Source organism: Astyanax mexicanus, chromosome 10, assembly GCF_023375975.1.
Source record: "Astyanax mexicanus isolate ESR-SI-001 chromosome 10, AstMex3_surface, whole genome shotgun sequence".
Lineage (NCBI taxonomy): Eukaryota > Metazoa > Chordata > Actinopteri > Characiformes > Acestrorhamphidae > Astyanax > Astyanax mexicanus.
Window position 1 is genome coordinate 47,001,529 of NC_064417.1, and position 23,992 is coordinate 47,025,520.

General features: G+C 36.3%; 1 protein-coding gene across 1 annotated transcript; it reads right to left on the bottom strand.

The window, feature by feature from the left end:
• Window positions 1-8,871: 8,871 nt before the first annotated feature.
• gpr101 (G protein-coupled receptor 101) lies at window positions 8,872-13,837 on the bottom strand. The gene is made up of 3 exons (XM_007237512.4): window positions 13,371-13,837; window positions 11,043-11,828; window positions 8,872-9,608 (listed from the first exon to the last, which is right to left on the bottom strand). The coding sequence occupies exons 2-3, from the start codon at window positions 11,736-11,738 to the stop codon at window positions 9,003-9,005; spliced, it is 1,302 nt and encodes a 433-aa protein (XP_007237574.4). The 5' UTR covers window positions 11,739-11,828; window positions 13,371-13,837; the 3' UTR covers window positions 8,872-9,002.
• Window positions 13,838-23,992: the final 10,155 nt, after the last annotated feature.

The following is a 23,992-nucleotide window of genomic DNA, read 5'->3' on the forward strand; positions in this document are numbered from 1 at the left end:
TTACAATATCTACCTCTCATTACTCTTTATAAAATTCTCCAGTGAGAAACATTCTAAGTCCAGCTACAAATTACCTACAAGAGTCGTCATTGTGAACTTGTTGAACGTCTGATTGTCTACAGATCGTAGATGGAGAGGTGTTGGAGGTTGGTGGATGGCCACGTCGTTCTTGACGTTCATACAAAGATGATGACCACATGATCACAGATGTTGAACAGCGCAGATCGTGTCTAAATATTCCAACCATTAACACAGAATATTTGATAAAAAAAAGATCTCAAATATTTCCTGTAAAAGTTTTTCTCTAAAACATTTAAGAAGTTCTCGAAAACATATTTTTTTCAGACTTTTTCTGAAGCATTTAAAGAACAGTTCAGTCAAAAAGCTAGCTATTGTTGCTAAAAATAACAGTTCTCTGCTAGCTTCACTTTAGCATAATGCTAATGGGACTCTGTTGCTATTGCTCCAGCTTCCAGTTAGCATTATGTACACACCCTCTTGTTCATTCATGGCTATTAACTTCCTTTCACTGTCAGCGCATTTGAAAAAGGCTTGAACTCAGTGGTTCCAATATTTGAGCCAATAAAGGCATTTTTTTAGATCATGAGCTTGAAATAAAGCATGGAATAAAGCCTTACATGATTTTTTCCACACTGGCTGTGTTCAGATTGCAGCTTAATCAGATTTGTTTCTCAAATCAGATCTGGTGGGATGACGGGTCACACTGTTATTCGCAAGTGATCAGATTTTTTAGTCAGGACTACATTTTAGAGCTCTTACTGAACCTTTACACTTCCATCACTCTGGATTTGTTGCAAAGTTAAAATCCTATTTGACTAAGATGTACAAATACGATTTGCAGAAGTGGATGGATCTGGTGAAACTTCACTGCACAACAAGGTGCCTGGCAACAGATTAAATGATCAAAATAGAAAAAAAAAAACAACAGAACCTGTTGACTGGAGATCAAATTTATTAGAAATACAAACAATAACCAACGCGTTGCAGCATTCCGCTCTTCATCAGGCTGTCGGTCACTTATTGGCTGAATATGTGACCTTCACTTTTTTTTTATTGGTTGTATTATAATCACTTATGTTTTGAAAACTTGGATGTTCTTAACTTTTATCTTTTAACCCTGATGGTTATTTCTTGTATTTCTAATAATTCGGAAGTTCTCCAGTCAACAAGTGTTAATTTTTTCTATTTCAAATCCAATTTGTAATCACATTTCAATCTTTTTTCAAATCTGATTTGCAAAAGTTGTTTTTCCTGTAGTTTCTGGCTGTTCACACTATCAAAAATCAACCTGGATACAATCTAGATATGCCACAAATCGGATATGGATTGGCAGTTTGAACACAGCCTTAGTTAGATTTAAGAATCTTCCAGACTCTAAATGTTTAGGTACAGTTTCCCAGACAGAGATTAGACCTAGCCTTTAGGCCTAATTAGAAAATTACCCCAGGACCCCCTGAAAACGAATCCCATCCGGATAGGGCTTTAGACTGTATTTTTCTTTCAATTGAAAATCTTCATTTAAAACGTTGTGTAGAACAAAACTAGGCTTGTCCCTGTCTGGAAAAAACATCCCTTAATTAACTAGTCTTTGTAACACTGTCTAACCTGATATATAAACTACAGTCTACTCCAAAAAGCAGCCTGGACGGGATTAGTTTCTCAGGGGGACGTCTGTGAAAAATATTTCACACTTCTACTCGGTGAAAAAACTCTTGCCTCCGGACTGCAATTGAAAAAACAGGAGGACCAGTCACGTGATGTCACGTTCAGTAGCTCCTCCATTTCCACTCGCTGTTGTGTTTACGTGGATCTCCGTGTAAACGTGCACCCAAAGGACAAATAGCTATTTTATTAAAGCGAGGTGACTAATCTTAGAGATGTGTGTCTGGACAGGACTAAAATTACCGGAGGACCACGGAGTGCAGCAAAAAACAGTAGATAATTCAACCTGTAATTTTCTCAAAAACACATATACATGGTCATTCTGGACGGGAATAAAATCTCAGAGGACCCATCCCCCCCATAAAAGAGAGAATTACCCCAGGACCCCCTGAGAAACTAATCCCATCCGGATAGGGCTTTAGACTGTATTTTCCTTTCAATTGAAAATCTTCATTTAAAACATTGTGTAGTCCAAAACTAGGCTTAGTCCCTGTCTGGAAAAAACATCCCTTAATTAACTAGTCTTTGTAACACTGTCTAACCTGATATATAAACTACAGTCTACTCCAAAAAGCAGCCTCTCTCTGTTTTTTACCACAATGAGGTGGAAACGGCACATTCAGAGACTGCAGGCCTAACAGTCTGATCATGCATACGGGACGAAGCAGGCACACCTGTGACTGAGTTGCAGGGGTGGGCAATTATGACAATATTTCATCACTATTACACTAATATAAATCAGAATATAAGCAAGTCATTATACTCTACATTGTAGAAAATGTTTATCTTGCAAAACAAACAAAATAATTACATTTGGTGCTACAATTCTCCCAATTATCTCTCAATTCTTGTTAAGTTGAATGCAGATCATCAGTTCTGGACGTCCAAAATCCGGTCAAATTTGGTAGAACAGACAGCTCCAAGACTGCTCTATAGTGTAGATATCAATTTGTCCAGTGAATCTGCTGGAGGCGTTTTAGTGGAAATGTATCAGAATCATAAAAGATTGGGACGATATAGAAAATTGCTAATTCTTGACTTTACTTTGGCTTTTATTTAATTGCAGACAGTATGAACCTGAGATATTTCATGTTTTATCTGCACAACTTAATATACAAGATAATTAATACTTAATATACAAGAGACCACTTAAAAATAATGTGTTTCTTTGATTTTACCAAATTGAAAACCTCTGGAATATAATCAAGAGGAAGATGGATGATCAAAAGCCATCAAACCAAACTGAACTGCTTGAATCTTTGCACCAGGAGTAAAGGCATAAAGTTATCCAAAACAGTGTGTAAGACTGGTAGAGGAGAACATGATGCCAAGATGCATGAAAACTTTGATTAAAAACCAGGGTTATTCCACCAAATATTGATTTCTGAACTCTTAAAACCTTATGAATATAAACTTGTTTCATGTGTTGCATTTTCCTGCAACACATTTTAAAATAAATTATGACAGTGAAGTATTTACCAATTTGTAATGTTGGCTGCTTACAACACTTGGACAACTACTCAAAATACCAAACGATAATGAGTTTCAGGTGTTGTTTAGTCCCATTCTTCCTACAAACAGGTTTTTAAGGTGTGCAACAGTACAGGGCCATCGTGCATTTTTATGGTTCCAAAAACTCCACGCTTTCTTTATTGAGGACAGGTCAGGACTGCAGGCATGCCAGTCCAGTACCCATACCCCCATCTTCTGCACTGCTAGTAAAATGCAGGAATGGGTCTATATTATATGTATATTATAAATAAAGATAAATATAAAAGAAATGATGTTGAGCAGAGAAAACATGAAAAATCTTGAGTTTATACCGTCTACTATCAAATAAAATTCAAAGTAAATGTAAAAAACTCTGAGAAACACCTTTGGTAATATTTAAATCTGCCACTTTGCCCACCCCTGCTGTTGCTGCATTGTGAATAACGAGTCCTATGGCAGTGTGAATTTTCTAAAACACAGACAAACACATATGAGACATTTACACTCCTAATATACACACTTTTGAGATTCTGAGCGATACCTTAAGTGAGATTGCCTCCATTATCATTTCTCAGGATTGCTCTGGGCTTCGGGTAAAACCCAGCCAGCAGAGCTCGTTATCGCCGTGTCACCTTTACCACCATATTTAGTCTACGGCAAGAGATATAAAAATAAAGCAGTAAAGTAATAACATGATATATGATATTCCAATTTCACACAGCTCTACTTGTAGATCATAGAACCTAATGTTCAGTGCTGTGAAAATGTGTGTTATACAGTTTTCTGTATAAGTGTAGATGCCTTTAGAATTTTAAGCAAATGTAATATCAGATATAATTACCTAATCATGTTTGTATTACAACCACAAGACAGAAAAAAGATGGAACAGTATGAAAAATGCAAATAAAACAAATACAAACTAAATGCTAAAATATTTTATTTTTTTAATATCATAAACATTCATTCCCTCTTTAATCTCCCCCTCATCACTATTGCACTATTGTCTTGTGTCTTTTTGCCTTTAGGTATGTCTATCTGTGGCCTTGTTTTATTGTTCATATAGTGTCTACCATTCTTTTATATTTATAATTTTATTTTCTGTACTTGCTGTAATTTTTGGGAAGGAGAGTAACATAATTTAAATTCTCTGTATGTCCTGTATATATGTAGTATTGACAATAAAACTACTTGAGTTGATACTAGCTATAATGATGTTCTTTGCATTTTCCATACTTTTTCATCATCTTTTTTTGGTGTGGTTGAATTTAATTTTTTTTTATAAAACAAAAAAAATAAAAAAATGTAATTTATTTGTAAAGTGAAGTTATCTGCCATTAAAATCACCTCTTACATTAATATCAGCTCTTGTGGAGCAGAACTGCTCTAACGTAAATGTGTAATGTGTACTGGTCATCGTCTTGTGGCATAACCCATTTTCATGATTACTCCAATATAACAAAAAAACCTTCCCATACTGTCCAGCTACCACCAAGCCTGATGTTCTTATTGTGAAATTCAGCTTTATCTTTAAGTCAAACATAGGCTGGTCTGTCCATAGTAAAGAATCCATTAAAAATAGCTTAGAAAATAATAATTCCAGGTGATATTATCATTTCTGCTCTGCCGCTCTTCAATGACTGGCACATTTCCCTAGTCACTTTTTCCCTCACCAATTAAATTTACTGCTCGAGTAATTAAGGTGGCAGTTACATTTCCATTCGGGTGATTTTTATGTTGGATAACTGTGCTTCTCAAATATGAAAGGAATTTTATGAAATAATGAGTCAGTGAGTAAAGATGAGTCTGTAACAGAGAAATCTTTAAGGAGGTAAGGGGGTGGGGCTACTGACTGAATCATGTCCCTTTTAAAATGGTGAGGCAGTATCAGGGGACAACAGATAAACACTACACACACACACACACACACACACACACACAGACTGTAAAATGTAAAATTTCTTAAAGGAGGCACTCAAAAATGAACCTGGCTTCTTAAAAATCAACCCCAGCAAACCTTCTCACTGTTTAAGAGGTAAGAGAATATATATACACACACACACACACACACACACACACATACACCCACTCACACACACACATACATACATATACACACACACACAGAGTCTGGTACTGCACCCTGAGATCCTTGGCACACAAGCTGCTCCTTAAAGGTACACTGGTGTCCCTAACATCAGTGGTTTTCAAACTGGCCCTCAGGAACCGCCTCAACTATGTAAGAATATGTACATATACGACTGAAGCGCACCTCAAGAAATCCATAACATTTAGTACATTCCGTATATACACTATTTTACCAAACCTACGCGCTCTCCTGATTTGCGATTGGTGATGTGAGGTTTGGATGGAGCTCTTCCGCCATGGAAACCCATTTCTGTTCTTGATCTAATCTGAAGCTACATGAAGTTTGGACTGGTCTGTAGTGATGGACACTATGTGAGCTTCTAAAATACATATTTGCTAGTATTTCCCCACGGCCTTGACTGAAAGAGAAGGAAAAGAGAAGGGGGGCAAACTCAGATGATCCTGACAGGAGTTCGGAACAGCTAAATAAATAAATAAATAAATACATAAAGGAGGAAGATGGGGAGGAGGTGGGTGAGAGGTTGTTCGACACGCAGGTAGAGAGGAAGTGACAATTTATATAGGTTGGAGAGTGGGAGGAGTAAGGGCATGGATCAAACTCCCAAAACTAAGTTATATAACTCCACTTAATTGACAGAAGCTTGTTTTTATATTCTACTACAGTTATAATTAGTGTTGTTTAAGTTATGGTTAATATAGGGATAGGGTTTTTGTTTTGGTTAAGTTTAGGTAAGTTATTTTTAGGTTATAGTTAGGGTTAGGTTATGGTTAAGGTTACAGTTAAGTTTATATTATGATTAGGATTTTGGATAAAGTTAGAGTTAGTGTCCTGCCATATGTATTACATATTGTATGAATCATGAAATGGTCATTTAGTCACATATGTACAAATTTCTCTTAAGAGACCCCCAACAGTGTCCATGTTTTTACTTTATCCTTATTAACCTGGCAACCCGCATGAGCTCTGTATCTGTGTATCTGTCCAGCACTTAAGAATTGGACTGTTGTAGCCATTTTACACACTTGCTTTATTTAGTACACATTGTTATCTTAAGGGTTGCTAAACTGGGTTAGAACAAAGCAAGTCAGTTCAATCAACAGACTTCTTTGCAATGCAGCTGGGTACTTATATCCCCTTAAGCAAAAATCTGATTAAAAAGTTGTAAATAGTTTGTAGCATTTGGCTCAAAAATGTTTTTTTGGCTTATTATGGCTGCTGCGCCTGCGCATATCTCCAAAGTGACGGGTGGGGAGCTTTCCTAGCAGCATGCTGACTCCTTTGCTCTCCGCAGAAGCAACAAGCTGATTGGCTCTTTTTGTTAAAGGGCAGGATTTTATTCATAACCGGGTTTCTGTCAGTCATCTCATTATTAAAGTCTCTGGTTAGAACAATTAAAATCTGGACAATCTAAGGGTTCCTTTAGGACCAGTTTGAGGGCCACTGCTGCTCTATATAAACTATTGTCCATGTAAGTATCTTCACAATGTTTTCGCCTAGAGACCACCAGCACTTTTTTAATTATTCCAGAAAATTCCTGCTGCTCATATACGTAAAACTTATTAACCATTTTATTACGCCTGTGTCTGTTTGCACTAGTTTGTGTGTTCTCCCAATTAAATCTGCCTCATCTTACTGGCAGGGGATTTGATCTAATTTCCTGTTTTCCACAAATGGTAAGATAATAAAAGCAGGTTGTTCTTACTGTGTAATACTGTGACCTTAAATACTCCAGTGCTTTTGGGACATAGCTGATGAGTATACAGTATTTGCCTTCTGCACAAAGCATACAGCATGCTGTACTGATATGTACCAGATCAGGATTAAATATTAAAACAACAAAACTCCTTCTGGATCATTTGAACTTAAACATGAATAAAAACTTCTCTCTGTATCTTGTTAATTCAATATCCCAAATCCCAAATCCAAAAATGAGTTTACAAGCATTCTACACACAGTTTCACAAAATGACCAACATTTACTGTAATTCCCTATTATCTACATATCAAAAACAGTAAACAATATACTACATTCCACAAACCTACCACTTCGTAATAAAACTCACCCCAACCGAGCGTTAAATGCACTTCTTCATCTGCATTAAGAACAAGTGTGCCACGGTCAAAGATCACCATTAACATTTCATTTCACTTCCATTCAAAACGGCCATTAAGTGCAGGTTATTCATTCTTCAGTGTTAAGAAAAGAGAAAGCAGAGAGCCTATAGTCTATTTAACATGAAATTACACAGAAACCTCAGCACGTAATTGCTCTTCATTTTTTCACAGGAATCAGCTGAGAGAATTTTCCACATCTTTCCAAGTTCATTCTTGATCCTGATCCTGTTTACACCTGATTACTTATTGAGCCTTGATTATCAGAATTATATTTAGATAAGACCAAGTCACATCAAATTGTAAGTGTAAACACACCCAGACCACTTCAGGAGGTGATCTGAGACACATTTAAAACAAATATAAATCCCATCACTCAAACCACTTCAGAATTTGATCTGAGATGCATTTAAAACAAATATAAATCCCATCACTCAGACCACTTCAGGAGGTAGTCTGAAATGCATTTAAAACAGATACGATTCCAATAATATAACCCACTTAATCTTAGACACAATTGGACACTGAGCACTGTTGTAGCAGTGTGAACACAGCCGTCTCCAAATGATGCCTTAAAGAATTAAAAATCCAAAACCAAAACAATAGTAATAACTAATGCACTACGAGAAAATTTGCATATTGAGACGAGTGCATTAACACAGATACAACACACGGCTCAAATGCTTGAAATGTTTTAAATGATCTTTGGTGTGTTTACATTTATCTTTATAAGTGGCTTGGCTTTATTCCAGATAGAACATTTTTTTTAATTAAGGATGTCGAGGTCTGGACTTTGGACTCAATATTTTTGTCTTTTGGCTTTTCTCAGTAAGAGCTCCTTGATTAACTTGACATTTGTTAGCTCGACCATATTGATTGGTCTTTTCACATTGGAAAGATGGGGAGAAACAGCAGTATTTTTTTATCTGATACTGTTTTTTTCAGATATTTAGGTACATTTGTTTACCTGTTTATTTGTGTAGCTCATTATTGATGTCAAGTGGGTGTGTTAAAAAAAAGTAAAAAGCAAAAAAATGTGCATGCCATCACTGGTCTACCAAGTGTTGCATGGATATATTATATCTTAATGATTTGGGAACTATCGTACGGGCCTATTACTATCTAACCTTTTTTGAGATATGTTATGAAATATGCAGAATTTGTACTGAAAGGCTGTTTGGAATGAAAATGAAACAAATAAGGGTGGCCTCAGACTTTTGCACACAACAGCGCTTACGACCGAAGTCATCCTTTAGTATCGAACAGTTCTGTACACTTTGGCACACTGTAGTAAATGTGCGGACATCCGCTGAAACAGTACTTAGTAATACTTCTGGAGTGCCATCGCTGTCATAAGAAAGTGTTAACTCCTTTTTTTTCATCTTTCTTTTTTTCAGTAAGCTGCCTCTTACATTGTGCGGCCAACAGACCAACAGAAATGGTCTAAAATCTTTGTTTTCCTTTCTGTGTTATAGTTATAGTTGAATAAATAAAACAAACAAAAAAGCTTTGTCCTTTTGAGCTCCACTTTTTCAAGGCAGTAATAAACTCTTGGTTCTGCCAGCCTGTGATCACCCAACTGCCTCGTAACTGTAAACAACACACTCCCTTCACTTGTTGCTGTGAACCGTGAGCTCCCTCTCCGAGCTCAGGCTGATGGAGGTGGTCTCCTTGTGGCTTTCTCTGGATCTTCGCTCTGTTGGTGATGAAGAGACGGTCCCTTCTTCCCAGGTACGCAGGGGACAGACCCGGGCTGAATGGCCAGGGCCAGACGGGTGCAGGTGAGGGCCGTGCATCGAACGGCCGTCCGTCACCGTGAAGCAGCTTTCAGCCGCCGACCCCCGGCCAGGTCTCCTCTGGGCACACAGTGGGCCACAGAGCAGGGCCAGGAACTCCTTGCGGACGCTGCGGTGCATGTAGCCATAGATGTAGGGGTGCAGACAGCACTGCAAAAAGAAGAGGACGAGTGCCAGCGATGCCAGCCAGGGCGGTATAGAGGCACCCGAGCGTATAGACACTGTGCTCAGGACGCTATAGGGGCCCATGCCCAAGATATAAGATGCCATGACCACGAACACCACCCGTGCCGCCTTGCAGTGGTACTGGAAGCGTCTGTGCCGGTTCCTGGAGGGATATGTGGCTGAGAAAGAAGTTTCAGGTGCAGATTGTTGCTGCTGTTGCTGCTGCTGCTGCCTCTGGGGACTGGAACAAGATACCTGAAAAAAGCAGAAGTAAGTACAGGGGGCTAAATCCATCCTCGAACTAATTTATTGCTACCTTTATAAATAATGACTCAAGTGCCAAGCAGAAGTAGCCAAGCTAAAACACAACATAATGCTTGTTTTGTTTTAACTAGTTTGACGATCCTTGACTCATGCTTTTTATGTCCCAGGTTATCATTGTTAGCTATTTTAGTTGATAACCTATAACCTATTAATTAATTACAAACAAATTAAAAGTTAGACTGCTAATAATTGGACTACTGCTGTTACTATGGTTGATGGGAAGGTGCAGCCATCTTGGATTCTGAACATGGTGCTGGTGAGGCTATTCCAAACTTCTGAGAGGGAAATCAGGTTAGTGGGTGTTCCAATACATGAATACATGAAACAGTTCAAATGGAAAGCAGCATTGGTATCAATCTTATTCCTCCATGCCCCCTATAATTTCATATCAAATGGTTTACAGTTTATTAAATTCAAAGTAAATGCAGTCTGAAGTAGCCCAACATTTCCACAGACTAATTAATGTTATATATGGCTTATATATATATATATATATTAAACACAACACAAAAAGTTTGGAGTGCTGTGTTGCACCATGTAATATATCGTTGCTGTCCAATAAAAAAAAAAGTAAGAAAAAGTATCTCCAAAACAGCAACTTTACAGGAGAGAGACAAAAACCTTCTAAACTTTCAATGGAAGTCAATGTAAAAAAAGTTTATTTCAGGTCATTTTTAAGTTATTCTGTTGGTCCATTCATCAATAAATGTTGACACATTGTAATGGGGCAGTTTGTCTGTTAAAATTATGTAGTAAACTAAAAATCAACAAAAATTGAGATACATGTTTTTCATTGGACAATGACGATATCCACCACCTTTGAAGAAGAGGAGCTGCATCTGTGGTTGAACGTGTGAATCATCCATGCATCCATGCTCTTACTATTTTACAGAAAGTCTTGGTTATAGGACTCTGGTGCTTTGTGAAGCTGCCAGCTAAGATGTTAACCACCTAAGATCTAACCTAAGAGCCTCAGAAGCACTGATGCATTTACTTCACTTGAGTTTAATTACTGAGCCGAACAAGCCTCTCTATAAAATGGTAAGAGCATGGACGCATGGACGATTGGGTGGATGTTTTACATTTTGTGTCTACCACTTCAACCATGGATTCAGCTCCTCTGCTTTGGAAGCTGGTGGATATACAGTGTTATACTGTGTCCCAAAACACTTTTTTTGTTTGTAACAATTTTTTAACATTTCATTTTAGCCTGAACCAAATTTTGTCCAATATGACATGCTAAAACCCCACAGTGATGTGAACAAAAAAGTGTAGGTAGCTTCATTAATATATAAAAAAATATAAAATGTAAATTGGGTAACAAATTAATATACTTAAAGGCATCCATGAAGAGTTATTACTCACCTCAGCCTGGGAGTCTGGAGGCTGTTTGCTCTGGATGGGATGCACCAGAGCATTCTGTCGTCTGGCTGCTCTGAACACCATCCAGTAGCACCCCAACATTATAACTACGGGCAGCCAGAAGGACAACGTGGCCACCAAAGCTGAGTAAGAGTAGCTGGAGGACCAAACCACGGTGCAGGCATTGTGGCGCCGGTCAAAATCGATGGTTCCCCAGCCATACAGAGGCGGAGTACTCTGCAGGAGGCCCAGCAGCCAGGTGAGGGCGATGAGGTTGGTGCCCAGGTGGGGTGTCATGCGTGTGGGATAGGACAGTGGGTGAATGATGGCCAAATATCGGTCCACCGACACCACAATGATGGTGTTGACCCCTGCAAATGCAAAGAGGTGCATGAGGACCACCAGGGCCTGGCACAAGCGGGTGTCCAGAGGCCACACCCCAGGTGCGGCGGCAGCGATGACAAAAGGCATGACCAGCACAGTCTGCAGCAGGTCAGCCAGCAGCAGGTTGAGCACAAAGCGGTTGGCCACGTGCAGCAGCTGCGGCTTGCGCTGGAACACCAGCAGTACCACCACGTTGCCGAAGAGGGAGGTGCACACGATGATAGAGATGAGGGCCATCTTCAGAGCACTGTTTACCAGCGATGGGGGCTGGAAGGTGCCAGGGTCCCAGGGCACGGTGCTGGAGTTATAGTCCATGATGCTGATGAGCAGGGCGGTGGCACATGTGAGGCAACCTCAGTAATGCCACCTCAAAGTTCTTCTGTGTTGTTCTGGTGGCATTTTAACCTTTGAAAAACAGAAAATGACAGATGATGTAAAAAAAAAAAAAAAGACCAAAAATACCATTCTTTAAAGAAACTCAATAGGAATGTGACTTTTGTGACTTTTCCATGTCCAATGGAAGCTAAGAACACTGCACTGACCTGTGGGATATGTGTGTGGGGTTTTCTGTATTGAAAACACGTGTAGATTTATGCCAGTGTCGCTTGTCTTTTGGACTAACCCACCATGCTATACCAATGGGCAACACTACTAATTCTTGCTTTCTCCTAAATACATGTATTATTTGTTGTTTGTTATTGTAAAAAAAATCTAAAAACTGCTGTAAACGTACTGTAGTATATATAGCACTTTTGTTTTTAAATTGTGGTTGCTGTAAAAATTATAAAATTTGGAAGATACAGCTCAAGCTATTTATCGAATAAGTGAAAAATGTTATTTAAAAAGTATGAAGTTTGGGAAAACGACTGACTTATTTAACATTCCTCTACTCAATAAACGTCCACCCGCATTGTGTACACAGGAATAGATCACAGAAAAGCAATTTCTATATACAGTACCAGACAAAAGTTTGAACACACTTCTTCAGATTCAAACACATTCATCGTGTTCTCTTTTTTATGTTGTTTTACATTGTAGATTTATTATTGAAGATATTAAAGTTATACAGAATCACATGTGGAATTGTTTTTGTAAACAAAAAGTGTGTAATACATAATTCTGTATGCATTCCTTAATTGTTTTAATGTCTTAATATTAATCTACAATTAAATAAATAAATAATGAAAAATGTTGAATGAAAAGGTGTATTGAAACTTTTGACTTGATCTATCTATCTATCTATATATATATATATATATATATATATATATATATATATATATATATATATATATATATATATATTTGTCTGTCTGTTTATCTGCAATCAAATTCTCACAGTAATGCTAAAGGCAGAACAAACCTTTTTTTCAATCCTCGAATTAATTTGAAAGCACTAAGATTTATGTACAAGTATATACAATTGATATCAAAAACAAGAACAACAGTATAATAGTATTAATAACAATCATCCTCATCATCATCATCATCATACATAAGAGACTAATATAGTGCAATAATTTGCTCCATAAAGCTAAATCCTCTATATCCAGCTTCTCCTCAGGCCCCGATCTCCCAGTATCAGCCCTCCACTTCCCCCGCTCTCCCACAACATGACTGGAACATCACCCCATCCCAGTCTGAGGATCATGGATGCAGACAGAAGACCTAAACCGAATCCAAACCAGAACTAGAACCAGTAGAGTATCTACCAACCAGCACACAGCTCCCTGTTCCCGGTATCCCTGTATCCCTTCCACCATCCGTACATCACCAACGACTGAACACCGCAACCAGAACCGTTTCGGTCCAGCCCTGATTATTCAGCTTATTAACAGCTGGACCACATCTGCCAGCATTCCATTGTTCCTGAACCGCGAGCTGGATCCACTGGACCGACCGAACCGCGGTTCACCGCCATTCACACAGAAACACGCTGTCCGTTACCTCTCGATGGCCATCAGCATCAGCATTAGCTTCAGCCTCAGCATAAGCACCAGCCTCCGGAGCTGGTGGTCTTCTGCTGCGCCCCCCGCGGCGGCAGCCGCGCGCTGATCCCCGCCGACGGCGCTCCGCTCTGATCCGCCGCCGCTGTTCTCACCGCGCGCTGATCGATGGCTGATCGGAGCGCCGCCTCCCCGCGCGCCTCATATGACGGAGCTTCCACCGGGGGAAAACACGGCTCTGAGCGGTGTCTGAACGGGTCCGCGCGGTGACATCAGTCACAGTCTCTGTTTGCTGCTCATCCTCGCGCTCGGCGGCGGGGCTCGGTGTGAACAGCCTCACCCCATGTTGGCACTGACATGATAATGCGATGCTCTGTTACGTATAGATGCTTTTTTCTCTCTATCTAAATTTAGATTCGGCCTGAAAAAACAGAAGCAGCTAAACCCCGAAATAGGTTACCAAAAAAAAAAAAAAAAAAAAAAAATAGATACATTTTGTAAAATCTCAAAAATATACATTGTTAATTTAAACATATGTTTTTGCACATGTTAGAATAGGTCTATGAAGTAACATAAAAAGATCTCACCAGATTTATTTTTACCAGTTTCAGTCCCTTCAGAATTTAAGCTGTTGTTGTTGCACAAAACAAATTATTTCTCTCATTATCTCCCTCATCTACTGACTAACCACCAGACAATAGGTACAGATCCCTCCCTGAGACGATGTCTACTGGCTAATGCTGCTGTGTACTGTCTGAGGTTCTCCAAAAAAAAAACAAAAAAAAAAAAACAACTGAAATGGCATTTCTTCAACTGGTCTAGTGGGTGGAGCTCTAGTGGGGGTTGATGAGTGAGGGGTGGTGTCAGGGTGGTTTCTTATTCTGACCTTACTATAATGGAGCAATTCAAAGGGCTCATAGAATGATTCCACATTAGATAAATGTTAGAAAAGAGTTAAATCACAGATACATTTAAAAGAAAACATTTTTAAAAACGGTATTAACCCAAAGGTTAATGCCAAGGGTGGGCTTGTTCCTTGTGTCCAGTGATTCTGAGTGGACTGATGGATTTCAAAAAATGTTAATTAACGCATTAAGACAGAATAGTGAAAGCTCTGTTACTTTAACGCTAAGAAACTGTTGCTGTTGCACAAAACTCATTATTTCTCTCAATATCTCCCTCATCTACTGACTTACAATGGACAGTAAGTACAGATCCCTCCCTCAGACGAAGTCTGCTGGCTAATCCTGCTGTGTACTGTCTGAGGTTCTCAAAAATATGATCAAAATTTTATTTCTTCAACTGATCTAGGGTGGTGCTCTAGTGGGGTTGATGGGTGAGGGGTGGTGCCAGGGTGAATCTATTCACATTTTCTCTCCAGAGGACAAAAAAATAGCTTGCAGGACATTTACCAGTGTGTGGCATTAGGATTGGAATTATTATGTAAAATGTACAAAATATGTAAAACTTAAAAAAAATAAGATTTAGAAATCTGTCAAGTAACATTTCCAGTCCTCAAGGATGTCCTCATATTGCCTGTTTGTGTATTTGATGAGATTCGAATTTACAATCAGCCATGTTTCAACTAGACTGCAAGCTTAGATAGTTCCACTTACTTACCCTCTTCTTCATGCTGACCGAGAGTTAAAAGTAATCCAGTCTGAAGATTTTCTTGGTCTTCAAACTCTTCTCTTCAGGCTATTTTTTGGTCAAGCAGTCTGATCTCTAAATCTTTAATGGCATGTTCAGCGTAAAGCATTGCTTTAGATAAATTATCAAATGATTAAATCTCTGCTACATTTAAAAGTTAAAATCCTCAAAAAAGTGTATTGACCCAAAAGGTTAACCCCAAGGGTGGGCTTGTGCCTTGTGTCCAGTGATTCTGAGTGGATTGATGGATGTCAGGAAATCTTCATTAATGCATTAAGAGAGAATAGTGAATAAAAACAAGCAAATAAAGCTAAAATAGAACAAAAAGGGGACAAAGGAGAGGGGAGCAGAATCTAAGGTGGGAAAATGTAACTTGGATATGCTATTTTATAAGATTGTCAAAACAACATTATCTTTTAGTTTTTACAAGATTTGGAATGATATTTTAAATAATTTGATTAAAAACTCCCAAATTCTAAAACATTTGCACATTTTTAATGCATTTGAACACAGAGTGACACATGTTTTACAGTTGTGCTTGTGTGCTCCGACACAATGGATTGAAATGAAGCAACCAAGACGTGATTGAAGGCGCAACAGAGTAATTGGACACTTGACTGATAAGCAGATTCATGGCCATGTGTGGCCTGTTCGCTCATTAATTCATGACCACTGAAGAGCATAAAATCTCTGGACTTGATTCCAAGTGTTGAATTTGCATTTGGAGGATCATCAGTATGTGGTCAGTAAAGGATCACATAATTCTTTCCTTAGGAAAAAAATAATCTCAACTCCAAATCAAGTCAAGAACACTCTCAGGGAGGCAGGCTTAAGTCTTCATGAAGGTCATGCCATCAAAAAACTATGTACAGCTCTGGAAAAAGTTAAGAGACGACTTTAGTTTCTGAATCAGTTTCTCTGATTTTGATATTTAAAGGTATATGTTTGAGTAAAATGAAGATTGTTGTTTAATTCTATAAACTACGGACAACATTTCTCCCAAATTCCAAATAAAAATATTGTCATTTAGAGCATTTATTTGCTGAAAATGAGAAATGGCTGAAATAACAAAAAGATGCAGAGCTTTCAGACCTCAAAAAATGCAAAGATTTAAGAGTTTAGAAATCAATATTTGGTGGAATAACCCTGGTTTTTAATCACAGTTTTCATGCATCTTGGCATGTTCTCCTGTTCTCCTCCACCAGTCTTACACACTGCTTTTGAATAACTTTATGCCACTCCTGGTGCAAAAATGCAAGCAGTAGTTTAGCTTGGTTTGATGGCTGTAATCATCCATCTTCCACTTGATTATAGTATATTCCAAAGGTTTTCAATTTTGTAAAATCAAGGATAAACATCATCATTAAGTGGTCTCTTATTACTCTTTTTCCCAGAGCTGTAAATGCAGCAAACCTAAAATTTGGTTAAATATCTATTTGATCAGAAATCTGATTGAATATTTGATCAATCAGATAGATAGAGAGATGAATAGAGGCCTGACAGTGGGAACCAGATGAATGGGATGTTCCATTTCCGATGGCTGAAGTGTGGTCCTAAAACATTTCTCAATCCAGTTCCTCCATAGCTAGTTTGTAGAGACTAGGATCAAGAGATACACCAAGCTTGATAATGTTTAGAACCCTAGGAGGTTTCTTTTAAGATTAGTTTAAGAACTCTTTGAAAAGATGAGTCTTCAGTCTGCGTTTGAAGACTGAGAGTGACTCCGCTGTTCTGACACCCAGTGGAAGTTCATTTCACCACCTTGGTTCTCCAGCACAGAGAAGAGTCGAGATGTTTGTTTTCTGTGGGTTTTGAGGGATGATGGTTCGAGCCGAGCCACACTGGAAGCTCTAAGAGCTCTTGGTACAGACCATCAACTATGAAGGAGCTGCTGGTCTGATTTTTGGCTTTATAGGCCAGAGTCAGGGATTTGAATTTGATGCAGGCGGCAACAGGAATCCAATGAAGGGAACACAGCAAAGGAGTTCATGACTGAATTTCGAAAGATTGAAGACGAGTCGTGCTGGTGCCTTATTCTGAACTTGTTGCAGGGTTTTGGTGGCTCACATTGAAGGAAACGGTCAAATTCTTTGTAATTCTACGGAATACACCACAGAAGAATAATATTACTATTATAATATATTACAAACAGACAAGCGACCCTGCTGTCCCTTGACAGTTAATATTATAAGACTATGACAGTTTGCTGTACAGCAAAAAACACATGAAATTCATATTTGCTGTAAGTAAATGAATTGAAATGCTGTTCTTTCTAAATCAGATTGTCATAGTCCCTTCAGCAGTTGGCATGTTTCTGTAAGTCGCTCTGGATAAGAATGGCTGCCAAAATAATACATGTAAATGTGTGTGTACAGTAAGTGTGTGTGTGGGTGGGTTCGTGTGGGTGTAGGTATAAATAAGTCAAAGGGCTGGCACACTGTATTTAATCTGTCCCACACATTCACAGCAGCTGATTTACTGCAGGAAAATTCCAGCTACAGTCCACAGATCATAATTATCATTTGTGAAATATGTGCTGTGCTTTGGATGGATGGATTGATATATGTCCAAATGTTCGTGAACACCCATTCTAATGAATGAATTCTGTGACTTTAAGCTGCAGTGGAACTGTATTCTCTTGAATTATGTTTTTTTTAATACCCTAAAAATAAAAGTAAAACGATATAAACAGGTGAACAGGTGTCCTTATAATTTTATCCAGATAATGTGAATAGATCAATAGATACACAGATGTAATTTTTCCACTGCACTTTTTTGTTATGCTATATTAAATAGAGACAGTCCAGCACGAGGACAAAGCCAAAAATGACAGTGGAGTTTAATTGTAGTCAAAATAATTCAGAGTTTTTCTGCCCATTTTATCTGCTTAACTGGGTATAATTCTATATAAACTATGTCTATTGACAATACATTCCAAAAATAAGTTTAAATTGGAGGTAATGAGTTGGAGTGAAGTTGACTAACATGGTGTAAATTAAAATTTTGGCTGATCGTTTTATGCTACATGCTTTACAACCAATCAAACCACAAAGGGAATAGTAAACCTAAGAGTAACAATAAAAAATAGAATAACTATTAGAAAATGCGTACTTTTTGCATACTTTTGCAGGAATGTGTCTGTGTAAATTATGTCTACTATAACTTTGTATTTAAAAGCCTCTAGGCCGTAGTTTTTCTATTTTATATTTATAGCTTTTATATTGTTTTTTATTCATAAGACAATTTACGGTCATTTGCCAGAATACATCACTTCATTAATGAATGTAAAAAACTGTAATTATTTGACTCGCTCTAGTGATTGGATCAGCTGCCAGGTTCCAAAAGTTTTTAGTGAACTGGGAAAATTTGCTTTTAGCTACAGAGCACCAGTGAGCTGTAATTTACTACAGGAAACTCTAAAACTCAGCTCACTGGTGTCACTTAATCATTTTAAACATTTAATATCTAACCACCTTCGGAGAGCCTGTGTTTTACTTAATCTTATTTATTTTTAACTTTAATTTTTTTATGTTTAGTTCTCCCTTTAGTGTTTTTATTTGTTTCCTTATTTTATTTGATTTTATTTGATTTTTATTATTATTATTATTATTATTATTATTATTATTATTATTATTATTATTATTATTTTAAATAGTTTTGTATTATTGCTTTTTAACTTCTTTTGATTTCTTTTATTGTTATTACTTATATTTTTATTACTATTGTTTTTTTTAGTTCATTTATTTATTTGTATTTTTATTGTATTATGTAAAAGTTAGTTTTAGCTAATTTTAACTCATTTTTGTTGTATTAGTCTTATTTTCTTTGGATCTTAATTTTTTATCAATTAAATCATACTTTATTATAATCATTAATTAGATTTTTTTTCTATTTTATTCTAATTCTATTTTTATTTTTTTATATTTTTATATTTTATTTACTGCTATTTTACAATAATTAAATTTAGCTATTATTTTCTCTGTCATGTCAATCCCTGTTTTTGTAAATGCTACATTGAAAATGAGGGTTGCCCTCAATGTACATCCGAGTCAAAATAAAGGTTGATTGATTGATTGATTGATATTGATTTACAGATTTATAGATTTTATATTTATTTTCTGCAAATAAATGCACTAAATTACAATATTTTTATTTGGAATTTGGGAGAAACGTTGTCTGTAGTTTATAGAATAAAACAACAATGTTTATTTTACTCAAACATAAACCTATAAACAGCAAAATCAGAAAAACTGATTAAGAAAGAACTCTACCTCCTGGTTGTAGGTGGTATTGCATATGACTACACAATTTCCTTCTGTTTTTCCATCTCCTTTCTTTTCCCAAATATTTCAATCACCTGGACCTAACACTGCCACGTAAAGCAGCAATTGGCTGTTTCCCTACGCCCAAAAAATATAGAGCAAAAATATATAAATAAATAAATTAATAAATAAAGCTCTACAGCCTATTTGCCAATAAATATACATAACATTAGTTTATACAGTGGTTATGTCTATCTAAGTAATTATTATTTCTAATTGCATACATATAAATGATCAAATCAAATAGTTCCGGTCACAGTGGATGAATAATTTAGGCACCAATTTAACTGGAAGGACAAACTGAGGGGAAAAGGGGAAAAGTTCACCCAAAAAGCACGAAAAAGATTAAAAATTACCAGCTGTTGTTCTGGTAAGCTGTGTTTATTAATATATATATATATATATATATATATATATATATATATATATATATATATATATATATATATATATATATATATATATATATATATATTAAGCATGGTCATTTTTTTAAAGAAACAACACAAGAAACCACATGTAGCGAGCTGCACCTTTATTACACTTAGAAATGGTTAAGTTAGTTAGCTAAGCTAATTATCTGAGGTAAAACTTAGCTACTTTAGGTGCTAAATAAGTAGCTAGCTGTAGCAAAACAACAACAGCAGAAAAGAGAAAAGCACAGAAGATACACACAAACACTGATTTAGATGAGTACTGTGTGTAAGTTACTCTTTAAACCACTTTATTACATTTGTTAACATTATTTAACCAGTTTGCGTTTGATTTAACTAATTGATTAGCAATGATTTTCTCACTAAAGCAGTTTTCTTACTTGAACAGACTAACAGAAGGTTTTAGACAAGCCTCAAATGTAGAAATGTTTAAGTCCAGATTAAATACATTTATTTTATTTTTTGTGCCTATGATTGACCTCTGGATTTTGCCGTTTGTTTGTATTGCAGTTAAATGCTAATAAGCTTATTTAACCTTATTTATTAACTTGTATAGTTTAATATCACATATTTTCTATTGGTTCTTACTTTTTAAATCACTGTATTTCTTTGGTTTTATTTGTATGTTTTCTTTATTTGTAACTGTATTCCTAAGCTTGTTTCACAGCTTAGGAATGTGTACACGTTTTTATTTTTCTTCATGTAAAGCACTTTGAGTCAACATTGTGTGTGAAAAAATACATTTGCTTTTGCCTATTCTACTAAAATCACTTTCTAATAGTATTTTTAAACACAGGCACACAAATGTAATATTTAAAAGTTGTGATATGTGCTTTTCTTGATAAAGTACATGCACTGTTTCTTAAAGCTTGTATCTTCTGCCAAGCTACAAAATACATTTTACTGCCTTTAAATTCTTGTGTTTTTTTAGCTTATGTTCATATGAAGTCAGAAAATGTATGCAGACTGTTTTGAATTGAAATATATATGTGCCGGTTTGGGCCTGTTGTGCAAAAATAACCTGGAAAAAATGTTTGCCAGATTTGTGCATTATTTAGCCAAAAGCTGCAAACAATTCACAATAATTTTATCAGCTTTAATGAATGATTTAACAGTAATCTGAGTTTTAGTTCTGAGTATTTTTGTTCTCTCCATTACTAGAGATGGGAGCCTGGACTTGTGTGACTGGAATTCACTATCTGGTGAGGTAGTAAAGATGACTGCTGACTGAACAGACTTCCCAACAGCATTGAGCAATGTGTATTACACACTAATATACAAGGTAAATACTTTATACTAAATACTTTATATTTTGGCAGGTTTGTGCTTTTTTCAGTTGGGCTGTAGTGTCTCAGTTTTGCACAGGGAAAAATAAAAAATCAGTATTTTGAATATTATGTAAAACACACACACACACACACACACACACACACACACACAATAGGATGCACTATAATACAATAGCAGAGATCTATTCCTTTACTCACATCCAACCATCTCTGTCTCTCTGTCTCTGTCTGAATTGGAAGCAGTATTGAGCTGTTGATTTCCCCAATGGTTAACTGAAGGGTGACATCTAGTGCTTGATGTTAGAAATGTCATTTAGAATCCACATTTTGTCACCTTCCTATAAATATTATTTGGCAAAATTCACTTTTTGGTCTAAATCATTTCCTCATAATGCTTTTGTGTCATCTGATCTCTGATCACTGGCAAATAACTATGCAGACATTGGGGCGCCATAAGGAACAAATTGAATTTGCCTGAAATTTCAATTTAGCCTCTCAAAGGACAGATGGTTCTGAAGCTGTTTTTTTTAGATTGTAGGTAAATCAGATAAGTACAGTAGTGAAGTAAAAATAATACTCCAGTAGATACAGATACAGCATTTTATTATTTAAGTACAGTAGTGAAGTAAAATTAATACTCTAGTAGATACAGATACAGCATTTTAGTACTTAAGTACAGTAGAGAAGTAAAAATTATACTTGACTAGATACAGATACAGTATTTTACTAATTAAGTACAGTAGTGAAGTAGTTGAAAATCAGATTTAGGCTGTCAGTCCAATCCTTAGTCTATAGGATCTGGAGATATTCTGTGTAAAGTCAGAAGAGGAGATCTCACATTTTCCCCCCCTCAGACATCCCCCTCAGTGCAGACATTTGTGACGTATTGGTGAACAGTGTGTGTTGCGAAGTGCGAAGTAAGGGGGGTGCCAATAATTCTAACACACAGATTGTTCATATTTATTTTCAGAGGCTGAATAATTTATTAGCCAAGTGTTCTTGTGAGTGATTGCACTCACACACACATAGAATAAATGACAACAAATCAATTTTAGAATATTATGATATAAATTTTGATGAAGCAAGTTTTTTTCTTTTAAGTTTTAAAATGTACCATTTACTCCGTAGTCTATACATAAATATTTTTAATGGATTGTTTTTTGTTATGTGTAAAAGCCAATATATATATATATATATGTATATATATATATATAGTATAACACTATGAAAGTATTAAATGATGAATTAAATTGCTAGGTACAGTACCAGTCAAATGTTTGGACAGGCCTGTTCTCATTCAATGTGTTTTTTCCTTTTTATGATTTTTTTTTACATTGTAAATTGAAATTTGAATATATATAGTATGGTCCTAATTAATAAAAATAAAAAAACGATTTTTAACGAACTTAAATTATGTTCTTTAATAGGAACAACATCTTATTTACAGGAGAAAATCAATAGAAGTCAGCATAAACAATTTTATTCCAAGTTATTATGGAGCATTTCTATTGAGACAACAGCAAAAACAGAGATATAAAGGTTTTAAATGTATTTATGAATTTATACAGTTTGTCATTTACCCTCAGTATGGATCAGTGAAGATTTATTTGGTTTCAACCCTACATTGTTAATAAACACTAGAAGTAAATATATAGCTGTAAAATGTCCAGTGACACTTTTTATTAATTCGGTATTCATAACGCATTATGGATGCATTTATAATACATTATACAGCATACATAATAAATTATAATGTCAAATCCTTGTATAATAACTTATAAGTACTTATAGTGACACATATAGAACATTACTAAGTACATTTATGTGATCTTAAATAAACAGAAGCTTCAAAATCTGTCATAATCTGTTCAAAAGGAAATTGAACATAAAATAGTATTGAACATAAAAAAGGTATAAAATAACTTGATAAAATGATTACAAGTATGTAAATGACATCACATACTTCACATACTTTATTACATGTTATGTATGGTGCTACACATACTTAAGAGTTATAATACAAACTTTTGTCAGTCATTGTAAGGTATTATGAATGCTTTATAATGATGCATTATGATTGCAGTATTCATAAGAAGTGTTATCAAAAGTGATTTTTGAGTCGTTTGAAGTCAGCAAAAAAAAATATATTTTTTTTCGTCTTTTTATATAAAAAAAATATATTTTGTGTTTATTCAGTTCTCTCTGCAGTTCAACTGAGCCAATTAACCCACCCACTATCTAGGACTCCCCAATCACATGCAATCCTCTTGACACTAGGAGGATACACGTGAGGGCAGGTGGCAGGCAATTTTCCACTAAAATTATCTCAATTCCACAAATAATAATACAGTAAACAGCTAAAAACAGTGTGACCTTTCACTCGCTTTCAAAATAAATGGTTCTCTGAAATTTACCATTAGAGTAAATGGGATTTTTCTTGCAGATTTCCTGGAAAACTGATAAACACTGAACACTCGGCTATGAGATGCATTCGTTAGAGAGTGCATTAGTGGGCGGATTTAACAGTTTCCAGCATTATTAGTACTAATGGAGGTCACTAATACCTAATATTTCAGGATGGATACGGTAAACTGTGAATTAAAACATATCATCTAGATAGATAGGATAGATCAGGAGATTGCCGGTTCGAATCCTGTTCATGTAGCTTGCCATCAGCTGCCGGAGCCCTGAGAGAGCACAATTGGCCTTGCTCTGTTTGGGTGGGTAGATGGCGCTTTTTCCCCTTATCACTCCAAAGGGTGATGTCGATCAGCACAAGGCGTCTGTGAGATGATGTATCAGAACAAAGTCGCTGCGCTTTCCTCCGAGTGCGCTGTGACGCTACTCGTTAATGCTGCATCAGCAGCGGTTTGAAAAGGGGTGGAGTCTGAAACCTGATGAAAACAGCAAAACAACAGTAATCAGCCC

Excerpts from the sequence above, each read along its gene's own strand:
- gpr101 (XM_007237512.4), bottom strand. The coding sequence starts at position 11,738 with ATGGACTATAACTCCAGCACCGTGCCCTGGGACCCTGGCACCTTCCAG. Across the intron at positions 9,609-11,042 it reads CTCCAGACTCCCAGGCTGAG|GTATCTTGTTCCAGTCCCCA; the intron begins GTGAGTAATAAC and ends TGCTTTTTTCAG.